Source organism: Chiloscyllium plagiosum, unplaced genomic scaffold, assembly GCF_037043375.1.
Source record: "Chiloscyllium plagiosum isolate Xiang-an unplaced genomic scaffold, Cpla_swu_hap1 HiC_scaffold_4, whole genome shotgun sequence".
Taxonomy (NCBI): Eukaryota; Metazoa; Chordata; class Chondrichthyes; order Orectolobiformes; family Hemiscylliidae; genus Chiloscyllium; species Chiloscyllium plagiosum.
Genome location: NW_028270142.1, coordinates 1,186,461 through 1,198,828, shown reverse-complemented (window position 1 = coordinate 1,198,828; position 12,368 = coordinate 1,186,461). Strand labels below are relative to the sequence as shown.

The 12,368-nt window shown below is 42.5% G+C and overlaps 1 protein-coding gene across 4 annotated transcripts in view; it reads left to right on the top strand.

Moving 5' to 3' along the window:
* Positions 1–12,368, top strand: part of tox (thymocyte selection-associated high mobility group box) — a 640,302-nt gene that overhangs the window by 586,319 nt on the left and 41,615 nt on the right. For all 4 annotated transcript variants that reach the window (XM_087985898.1, XM_087985897.1, XM_087985896.1 and 1 more), the window contains one exon: positions 2,715–2,993. In XM_087985898.1, coding sequence (XP_087842024.1) covers positions 2,715–2,993 — 279 coding nt within the window. The remainder of the gene's footprint in view (positions 1–2,714; positions 2,994–12,368) is intronic.

Below are 12,368 nucleotides of genomic sequence, written 5' to 3'. Positions count from 1 at the left end.
ACTTTATCAACTCTGACTTCTCCAGCATCTGCAATCCTCAGAATCTCTCAGTGGCAAACAGAATCCAATCCAGATAAATGTGAGGGAATGCACTTGTTTGGACAAACAAGGCAAGGGAATGCATGATGAGCAGCAAGACCCTGGGAAGCACTATGGATCAGAGGAGCCTCAGGGTGGCGTTCGGGGAAAGATAGATGGAATGGTGATAGGTGAGGAAAGGTAGGAGGTAATTGTGATCGGTCAGTGGGAAGTGTGGAGCGCTTAGGTGGGAATGATGATGGACAGGAATAATCACTCTGTCTGTATGCTCCTGTAATCTGAGGCTATCCTCCTCATTATTTGGCACCCCATTAAGGTATCAGGATGGGTAGATGTTGTTAAGAAGGCACAGGGTATACTTGCCTTTATTAGCCAGGATGCTTGAGTGTAAGAGCAGGAAGGTGATGCTGGAACCATGTAAAACATTGGTTAGGCAACATCTAGAGTATTGTGTGCAGTCTGGAATTCACATTATAGGAAGGATGTGATTGAACTGGAGAACGTGCAGAGGAGCATTCATCGAATCTAAAATCCCTGCAGTGTTGAAAAAGGCCATTTGGCCCATCGAGTCATCCCACCCAGACCGAATCCCCTACCCTACCCCTGTCACACTGTATTTCCCATGACTAACACATCCTGCACATCCCTGGACACTATGGGCAATTTTCCATGGCCAGTCCACCTAACCTGCACATCTTTGGACTATGGAAGGAACCAGAGCATCCAGAGGAATCCCAGACAGATATGAGGAAAATGTACAAACTCCACACAGACAGTCACCTGTGGGTGGAATCGAACCCAGGTCACTTTACCTGTGCCAGAGATGTGAAGGGAGGTTTGACAGATTGGCATTGTTCTCAGGACAGAGGAGACAAGAAGTCTGAAGTGCAAAGAGACTTGGGAGTTTTAATTCAGGATCCAATGTAAACTTGCAGGTTGAGTCAGTAATTAGGAAAGCAAATGCAATGATGGCATTTATTTTGAGAGGACTTCAATATAAAAGCAGGGATGTATTTCTGAAGCTCTGTAAGGCCCTGGTCAGACAACTTTCGAGTATTGTGCAAAGTTTTGGGCCCCATATCTGAGGAGGGATGTACTGGCTCTGCAGCGTGTTCAGAGGAGGTTCATGAGAATGGTCCCAGGAATGAAAATCTTAACATGTGAGGAACATTTGAGGACTCTGGGTTTATGTACGATGGAGTTTAGAAGGATGAGGTGGGATCTAATTGAAACATACAGAATACTGAATGGCCTGGACAGAGTGGATGTTGGGAAAATGTTTCCATTGGTAGGAGAGACTAGGACCCGAGGGCACAGCCTTAGAGTAAAGCGAAGATCCTTTTTGAACAGAGATAAGGAGAAACTTCTTCAGCCAGAGAGTGGTGAATCTATGGAATTCATCGCCACAGAAGGCTGTGGAGGCCAGGTCATTGAGTGTAGTTTGAGATAGATAGGTTCTTGAGTATCAAGGGGATCAAGGGTTAGAGGAGAAAGCAGGAGAATGGATTTGAGAAACCTATCAGCCATGATTGAATGGCAGAGCAGACTCATTGGCTGAATGGCCTAATTTCTGCTCCTGTACCTTGTGGTCTTCTGTATGCCTCAGCATCTGTCCAAATGATATATTTTCCAACTGAGCCATGGTCATAGAACATAGAACAATATAGCACAGGAAAGGCCCTTCGGCCCTTGATGTTGTACCGATATGATACCAATTGAACCAGACAACAGTTTTGCTCAAGGATTGGTAACTTCATATAAATGGAACCTCTTTTTTTTAAAAACAACAGTGAATGTCATCATGTAAGTTTGATGGTACTTGAAACCTGGATTAACAGCAGTGCAGGTAGTCAGTAACACATGGTGTTAGTCTGATATCATTTCAGACCTCAATACCATGTGTTTCTCAGTGAGATAAGATCAGTGTTGAAACAGCTTTCACATGACACCTTTACGTTACTGCGTGTGCTGTGACTTTTTGATGGTGCACGGATCTGATCACAACAGATATAAATATATCCAATTCAGACTTTGTAATCAATTTGACATCTCGGTGTCTGAAATATTTCTGATTATTGAGAGATGAGCACAATGTGTTTCACTAAAGCTTTTATTTAAAAATTCATAAATTAAATCAACCATGTCTATCTAATTGTAGATCTAGCAAACAAAGGTCCCAGCACAAAACAGGATCCAATTTCGGGTTTATGAACTCTAGTGTGAAAAAATATGTACAATGGGAAATATCACTTCAAGACACAGATTGCAGTTTTCTGAGGTGACAATTAGCAATCTATACAAAGTAATACTTGGCTTAGTGCATTGCACAATGTCCAGTATAGTCGCTTATATTGTCACCAAAAATGGCCATTAGTATTTAGCAGTTTAATCTCTCACTACTTAGAATTAAACGCATTAATGCACAAAATTAAACATGCAGACATTTCCCCTTGCTCAAGATATAGTTCCAGGAATGATTTCTTATCAATATATAATAATATATTAACCTTGATAAAATGTATTTTCATAATTTACATGGATTGAGTGGCAATAAGACAGGTGAGATCAATCTGGTCATCGTATAACCAAAACCATCAATCTCCTTGTACAAATGTGTGTGCTTCTTCAGTAAACTTTATTTATTATTTCCCCACCACCATCATTTTCTTTTCCAGATGCATGATCTGGGAAACACAGAAACTACTCATTACAGTGCTCACCCACAGATGTCAATGATGAGATCTGCTATCCAATCTACAGACATCAGACACCCAGGAGCAATGCAACGTGGTCAGCTGACCACTATAAACCAGTCACAACTCAGTGCACAACTTGGTCTTAACATGGGAGGAAATGCTATCCAGCACAGCTCACCATCCCCACCAGGAAGCAAGTCTGCTACTCCATCACCATCCAGCTCAGTCCATGAAGATGAAACCGATGAGACATCCAAGGTGTGTAAAGCTCTGTTATGTAAAGCTTCCAATGCAATGACTTGGAGGAGTTACTGAGACAGACAGTAGATTTAAAAAAAACTGAAATAAAGATTAGTAGAGAACTTTCACTGATCTGAGGTAATTGAATCAGCAGGTATGGGGATAGTGCAGGAAGACGAGTTGCCCTAGACCAGCCATAATCTAAGTGAATAAACAAACAGGAGGCTGGAAGAATACAGCAAGCCAGGCAGCATCAGGAGGTGGAGAAGTCAATGTTCTGGGTATTAACCCTTCTTCAAGAAGGTTGACTTCTCCACCTCCTGATGCTGCCTGGCTTGCTGTGTTCTACCAGCCTCCTGTTTGTCTACTTTGGATTCCAGCATCTGCAGGGTTTTTTTTTGTCTAAAATATAGGTGAGTGATGGAACAAACTCAAAGGGCCTAATGACTTATTCTGTTCCTCTTGCATTCTAAAAGTCCAATCATTGGTAATTTGCTAACCATCTTTGCATGTTAATCTGGCTCCCTTGTATTTTATCACTGCTCCCAACCTGTTCCTAATATGCCATTAGTGCTCACTGTTTGAATATAGCTATCTAAATTGAAGAAAAATAAACAACACCTCTCGATCAGAATATTACATTGTAAATTTTAAAAGTTCAAATCTTTGAGATTTTAGATAAATATTGACAGTGAAATGTCTTTAAGAAACCATGTGACGACAGTATGAAAATATTCACTGCTTGACTATTGCTTACCTATCTTTGACGTTGTTAGAATTTATTTGACACCTTGTATTTTAATGCTTGTGGTATGGACACAAATGTTGAGATGTTTTGAATCTGAATTTTAATTTCTTTAAAATATAAATTTTCACGAAAATGTAATAGTTTCATATTCTATATATTTTTGAGATAGCTATCATACATTTTAATCTTTAGCAGAGTCTGAAGAACTGAAAATCACTCCAGAGAGTGACGTGAAATAAAGTATAATTTCTGAACATGGGCAATTCTACAAAGAAATGATTATCAAAAATACTTTTATGAATGTGAACACCCTGATGAGATGAAGTCTTCATTTAATATACTAAAACAGGCTTGGGAATCCTGGTGTTGATATTATCATTGGTGATTCACCCTAACACTGTCCTGTGATTAACATGGGAGCTACCAGTCAATCAAGAAAACAAATCTAACCATGCTCAACAATGACCATAAGCAAGCTCAACATAGAACATAGAACACAAAACAGTACAGCACAGTACAGGCCCTTCGGCCCACGATGATGTGCCAAGCATTTATCTTAATCGAAGATCAATTTAACCTACACACCCCTCAATTTACTGCTGTCCATTTGCTTGTCCAGCAGTCGCTTAATTGTCCTAAATATCTCTAACTCTAATACCACTACTGGCAGTGCATTCCAGCACCCACCACTCTCTGCATAAAGAACCTACCTCTGACATCTCCCCTATACCTTCCTCCAATCATCTTAAAATTATGACCCCTCATGACAGCCATTTCTGTCCTGGGGAAAAGTCTCTGGCTATCTCCTCTATCTCTGCCTCTCATTGCCTTGTACATCTCTATCAAGTCACCTCTCTTCCTTCTTCTCTCCAGTGTGAAAACCCCTAGCTCACTCAACCTCTCTGCATAAGACAAGCCCTCCAATCCAGGCAGCATCCTGGTAAATCTCCTCTGCACCCTCTCTAAAACATCTACATTCTTCCTATAATGAGGTGACCAGAACTGGACACAATATTCCGAGTGTGGTCTAACCAGGGTTTTATGGAGCTGCAGCAACTTCTCACAGCTCTTCAACTCAATCCCCCCTGTTAATGAAAGCCAAAACACCATACACCTTCTTAACAACCCTAGCTACTTGGGTGGAAACCTTGAGGGATCTATGTCCATGGACCCCAAGATCCCACTGTTCCTCCACACTGCCAAGATCCTGTCTTTAATCCTGTATTCAGCATTCAAATTCGACTTTGCAAAATTAATCATTTCACATTTATCCCAGTTGGACTCATCTGCCATTTCTCAGCCCAGCTCTGCATCCTGTCAATGTCTCGTTGTAGTCTGCAACAGCCCTCGACACTATCTACAACACCACCGACCTCTATGTTATCGGCAAATTCACTAACCCACCCTTCCCCTTCTTCATTCAAGTCACTTATAAAAACTACAAAGAGCAGAGGCCCAAGAACAGATCCCTGTGGGACACCACTGGTCACTGACCTCCAGGCGGAATACTTTCCATCCATTACCACTCACTGTCTTCTTTCGACCAGCCAATTCTGTATCCAGACAGCCACAATTCCCTATGTCCTATACCTCTGAAATTTCTGAATGAGCCTACTGTAGGGAAACTTATCAAATGCCTTACTGAAATCCATATACACCACATCCACTGCTCAACCTTCGTCAACCTGTCTTGTCACATCCTCAAAGAACTCACTAAGGTTTGTGAGGCATGAACTGTCCCTCACAAAGCCATGCTGACTGCCTTTAATCAAACTTCAATGTTTTTCCAAATAGTTATAAATCCTATCTCTCAGAATCCTTTCCAGTACCTTGCTTACCACAGACGTAAGACTGACTGGTCTGTAATTCCCAGGGATTTCCATATTCCTTTTCTTGAACAGAGGAACAATATTTCCCTCCCGCCAAACATCCGGTACTACTCCCATGGAGAGTGAGGATGCAAAGATCATCACCAGAGGCACAGCAATCTCATTCCTCACCTCCCGCAGTAACTTTGGATGTATCTGGTCTGACCCTGGACATTTATCTATCTTTACGCTTCCCAGAATTTCCAGCACATCCACTTTCTTAATATCAATCTGTTCAAGCCTATTAACCTGGTCCACAGTGTTCTCACTATCAACAAGGTCCCTCTCCCTAGTGAATACTGAAGCAAAAAACTCATTTAGGGCCTCCCCTACCTCTTCAGATTCCAGGCACTAGTTCCCTCCACTATCCCTGATCAGCCCTACCCTCTCTCTGATCATTCTCTTATTCCTCACATATGTGTAGAATGCCTTTGGGTTTTCCCTAATCCTTCCCACCAAGGCTTTTTCGTGTCCCCCTCCTAGCTCTTCTCAGTCCATTTTTGAGTTTTTTCCTTGCTACCCAGTAATCCGCTAAAGCCAGATCCTTGCTTCCTCAACATTAAGTAAGCTTCCTTCTCCCTCTTGACAAGAGGCTCCTCTGCTCTTGTCATCCAAGGCTCCTTCGCCTTACCATTCCTTGCCTGTCTCAGTGGGACAACATTATCCAATACTCGCAACAATGGCTCCTTAAACAGCCTGCACATTTCTGTTGTGCATTTTCCGTGGAACAACTGTTCCCAATTTATACTCCACAGTTCCTGTCTAATAATAGTATAATTTCCTCTCCCCCAATTAAATACTGTCCTATTCTGTCTGCTCCTGTCCCTCTCTGTGGCTACAGTAAAGGTGAGGCTACATCTTAAGCAGAAGGAAATTCCAGCCAAATGTAAAGTGACAAGGGAACAGAAACAAAGCAGACAGAAAGGAATAACAATATTTTTTCACTGTAAAAACCTGAAAACTGCTGAACTTGTAGAAAATATACCTGCTATTTATTCCCTTCTTATCACAAGTATTTACTTTTAACTAGTGTTTAGCAACTCAATAATTAATTCCAATAATGGAAAGAAAATTATTCAGAAATTGCAGTGGATAAGCTGGTTTGTGAGAAGTTGCCGTTCTCCACTGTAGATCCAGTGGGAAGCTGGAAGCACTGACAGGGAAATGTGGAACATATTGAAAGCACCTTTGAGGCATTTCTTTTTGTGATGCCTCATGCAGCCGAGAGGTAAGTTGTAGGAGAGGATTGTAGAACTCCTTCAGCATTTCATGCCAATATTTATAATTAACCTTGTGTTGATTAACGTGCTTCAAAATAGATTTTTTCTCATTGCAGACAACCAGTTTCAGCATTAACAAATTGCAGCTTTAGCTGGGGCAAATATAAAATGAGCAAGTGTATTGGAAACAAAATTGTCTGTATAATGGGCAGTGTTAAACAAAAACTGTTGTAAAGTGCTTTTGACGTTGGGTGGAATTAAAGGTCTGTCCATGTAGGGCTGGGTTTGGAGGCAGAAAACATTTAATGAAACTGGTGGGTGTGGGAGAGGGATCCCACAACCTCCCCCTTTCTGCCCAATAATGTTCAGGCTTATGGATGACCTTCCTGTCATGGTAATGCCTTGCTCATGTTGGTATTTGACCAGCAGTGAGTGAGGGGTTCACCAGACAGTGAGCCTGAAAAGAAGTCCCCATCAGGTTTACTTGCAGGATATTGGGAAGGGTTCCACATTCCAAGGTACTCAATTTATATCGAGGGATTGGGAAGGAGAGTCTTATCCTGCTCTTTCCTCCGACACCCACATGCTTCTGTCTCCCATCCCCTTGACTGTCCAGCAGCCAGCACTCAGTCCATAACCTCCTGTACTGGAGTCGGAGTCTCTTTGTGACTTGAAGCCTCTGCAGTGTTCTATCAGTGGCACTGAAAACAAGATAGCCATCAGTTTCTGATTGTTCGGGATGGAAATCAGTTTCTGATTTCCATCCCATGATTCTGAAAGGTGGGGAAGGCTTGTCATTTAGGGACTTCCTAATGGGAGCAACTATGTTCTCCAATCAGTTCTCCAAAATTAAATTCCACCCATTTAAATCAATCTCCCAAAGTAGTCTCTTTCTAAACCTAGGTTCCAAGAAGCAAAGCTTCAGAATAGTCAGACCATTCCATTCCACACTGTAAGAGTGACCTGATATCATTTGTGTAGCAAGTTGAATGTCAAAATATTGGCAGTTATTAAGGGGGAAGGAAACATTTCTTTACAGAAACAATGCACTGACAGAAACTAACAACCCTGTATAACCTAACGGAAATATTTTCTGTAGGAAGATATTATGGCGTGTGGTCATCGATAGCACAATCGATGTTCCTCTAGCCAAGCTGTTCCAGTTCAGTTACAACACCGGCATCTACCCGACAATATGGAAAATTGCCCAGGTATGTCCTGTACATAGAACACAGGACAAGACCAACCTAGCCATTCCCACCCCATTGGTCTACTCTCAGTCATCAGTAAAGTGATGGAAAGTGTCATCAACAATGCTGTCAAGCAGCACCTGCTCAGCAATAGCCTGCTCAGTGACACCCAGTTTGGGTTCCACCTGGCCCACTCAGTTCCTGACCTCATTACAGCCTTGGTTCAAACATGGACAAAAGAGCTGAATCCCAGAGGGGAGGGGAGAGGGACAGCCCTTGACAACAAGATTGTATTTGACTGAGCGTGGCATCAAGGAGTCCCAGCAAAACTGGAATCAATGGACATTGCAGGCAAACTCTCCAGTGGTTAGAGTCATACATAGAAAGATGGTTATGGTTGTTGGAGGTCAGTCGTCTCAGCTCCAGGACATCTCTGCAGGAATTAGAACATTGAAAATAGAACATTAAAGTGTAGTACCGGCCCTTCGGCCCTCAATGTTGCGCTGACCTGTGAAACCATTCTGAAGCCCATCTATCCTATACTATTCCATTTTCATCCATATGTTTGTCCAATGACCATTTAAATGCCCTTCAAGTAGGTAAGTCTACTTGGAGGCAATTTGCTATCTGAGTAAAGAAACCACCTCTGACATCTGTCCTATATCTATCACCCCTCAATTTAAAGCTATATCCCCTTGTGCTAACCATCACCATCCAAGAAAAAAGGGTCTCACTATCCAACCCTATCGAACCCTCTGATTATCTTATATGTCTCAATTAAGTCACCTCTCAACCTTTTTCTCTGTAATGAAAACAGCCTCAAGTCCCTCAGCCTTTTCTCTGAAGACCTTCCCTCCATACCAGGCAACATCCTAGTAAATCGCCTCTGAACCCTTTCCAAAGCTTCCACATTCTTCCTATAATGCGTGACCAGAACTGTACGCAATACTCCAAGTGTGGCCGCACCAGAGTCTTGTACAGCTGCAGCATGACCTTGTGGCTCCAAAACTCAATCCCTCTACCAATAAAAGCTAACACACCGTACACCATCTTAACAACCTTATCAACCTGGGTGGCACCTTTCAAGGATCTATGTACATGGACACAGAGATCTCTCTGCTCATCTACACTCTTTACTCCTGTTGTTCCTTCCAAAGTGAATCACCTCACACTTTTCCGCATTAAACTCCATTTCCATCTCTCAGCCCAGCTCTGCAGCTTATCTATGTTCCTCTGTAACCTGAAACATCCTTCGGCACTATCCACAACGCTATCAACCTTAGTGTCATCCACAAATTTACTAACCTATCCTTCTATACCTTCACCTAGGTCATTTATAAAAATTTCAAACAGCAGTGGACACAAAACAGATCCTTTCTGTACACCACTATTAACTGAGCTCCAGGATGAAACTTCCCATCAACCACCACCATTTGTCTTCTTTCAGCTAGCCAATTTCTCATCTAAACCGCTAAATCACCCTCAATCCCGTGGTTCCGTATTTTGTACAAGAGCCAACCATGGGGAACCTTATCGAACACCTTACTGAAATCCATATACACCACATCAACCGCTTTACCCTCATCTACCTGTTTGGTCACCTTCTCAAAGAACTCAATAAGGTTGGTGAGGCATGACCTACCCTTCACAAAACTGTGTTGACTATCCCTAATCAACTTATTCCTCTCTAGATGATTATAAATCCTATCTCTTATAACCTTTTCCAACACTTTACCCACAACTGAAGTAAGGCTCACTGGTCTATAATTTCCAGGGTTGTCTCTACTCCCCTTCTTGAACAAGGAGACAATATTTGCTAACCTCCAGTCTTCTGGCACTATGCCTGTAGACAATGACGACATAAAGATCTAAGCCAAAGGCTATGAAATCTCCTCCCTAGCTTCCCAGAGAATCCTCAGATAAATCCCATCCGGCCCAGGGGACTTATCTATTTTCACACTTTCCAGAATTGCTAACACCTCCTCCTTGTGAACTCAATCCCGTCCAGTCTAGTAGCCTGTATCTCAGTATTCTCCTAAACAACATTGTCTTTTTCCTATGTGAATACTAACAAAAAGTATTCATTTAGTGCTTCTCCTATCTCCTTGGACTCCACGCACAACTTGCCACTACTATCCTTGATTGGCCCTAATCTTACTCTAGTCATTCTTTTATTTCTGATATACCTATAGAAAGCCTTAGGGTTTTTCTTGATACTATCTACCAATGACTTGTCATGTCCCCTCCTGGCTCTCTCTTTAGGTATTACCTGGCTAACTTGTAACGCTCAAGCATCCTAACTGAGCCTTCATGTCTCATCCTAACATAAGCCTTCTTCTTCCCCTTGACAAGAGATTCATGCGCTCGACAAATTCCTCCCTGCCTGACAGGTACATACTTATCAAGGACCCGCAGTAGCTGTTCCTTGAATAAGCTCCACATTTCAATTGTACCCATCCCTGCAGTTTCCTTCCCCATTCTTCACATCTTAAATCTTGCCTAATTGCATCATAATTGCCTTTTCCCCAGTTATAACTCTTTCCCTGTGGTATATACCTATCCCTTTCTACCATTAAAGTAAACATAACTGAATTGTGGTCACTATCACCAAAGTGCTCACCTATCTCCAAATCTAAGACCTGGCTGAGTTAATTACCCAGTACCAAATCCAATATGGCCTCGCCCCTTGTTGGCCTGTCTACATACTGTGTCAGGAAACCCTCCTGCACACATCAGATAAAAACTGACCCATCTAAAGTACTCAAACTAGAGTATTTCCAGTCAATATTTGGAAAGATAAAGTCCCTCAGTCACTCTTGCTCTGATCAAGAATCATCTTTGCAATCTTTTCCTCTACATCTCTGGAACTATTTGGAGGCCAATAGAAAACTCCCAACAGGGTGAACTCTCCTTTCTTGTTTTATAACGTCAGCCCATACTACCTCTGTATCGAGTCCTCAAACATCCTTTCTGCCATCGTAATACTATCCTTGATTAACAGTGCCACACCTCCTCCTCTTTTACCATCTTCTCTGATCTTGCCAAAACATCTATATCATGGAACCTGCAACAACCATTCCTGTCCCTACTCTATCCATGTCTCTGAAATGGCCACAACATCGAAGTCCCAGGTACCAACCCATGCTGCAAGAACACCCACCTTATCCCGAATGCTCCTAGCGTTGAAGTAGACACACATCAATCCACCTTCTTGCTTACCTCAGGGTAATGTCCTCGGCCCAACCATCTTCAGCTGCTTCACCAATGACCTCCCCTGCTTTATAAGGTCAGAAGTGGGGATGCTCGCTGATGATTGCACAATGTTCAGCAACATTCATGACTCCTCAGACACTGAAGCAGTCTGTGTTCAAATACAAGATCTGGACAAATCCAGGCTTTGGCTGACAAGTGGCAAGTAACATTCATGCCACACAACAAGCAGGCTTTGACCATTATCAACAAGAGACAATGTAACCACTGCCCTTTGACATTCACTGGTATTATCATCAGTGAATCCCTCACTATCAACATCCTGGGCGTTATCATTGACCAGAAACTCAACTGGACTCATCACAGAAACACAGTGGCTACAAGAGCAGACCAGAGGCTTGGAATACTGCAACAAGTAACTCATCCCCTGACTCCCCAAAGCCTGTCCACCATTGACCAGGTACAAGTCAGGAGTGTGATGGAATACTCCCCACTTGCCTGGATGGGGGCAGCTCCAACAACATTCAAGAAGCTCGACACCATCCAGGACAAAGCAACCCATGTGATTGGCACCACATCCACAACCTCCACTCCCTCCACCATTGAAGCTCAGTAGCAGCAGTGTGTACTATCTACAAGATGTACTGCAGAAATTCACTAAAGATCCTCAGACAGTACCTTCCAAACCAATAACAACTTCAATCTAGAAGGACAAGGCAGCAGATATATGGGGAATGTCGCTACCTTCAAGTTCCCCTACTCGTCACTCACCATCCTGACTCGTAAATATATTACTGTTCCTTCACTGTTGCTGGGTCAAAATCCTGGAGTTCTGCCCTAATGGTATTGTGGACTCTAATGGTTCAAGAAGGCAGCTCACCACCACCTTCTCAAAAGTAACTAGGGATGGGAAATAAATGCTGGCCAGCCAGCAATGCCTATGTCCCACAAGTGAATACATAAAATATTTATTGTCCATTCATAATTTCTTGAACTGTGTGGCTTATTCAGCCATTCCAGAAGACATCTGAAAGTGAAGCATTTTGCTTTGGATCTGAGTCATGTGAAAACCAGACTAGGTAAGGATGGCAGCTTTCATTCCCAAAAGAGCATTAGTTACATTTTGGGACAATGGCACTCAATGGTTGGCACATGGT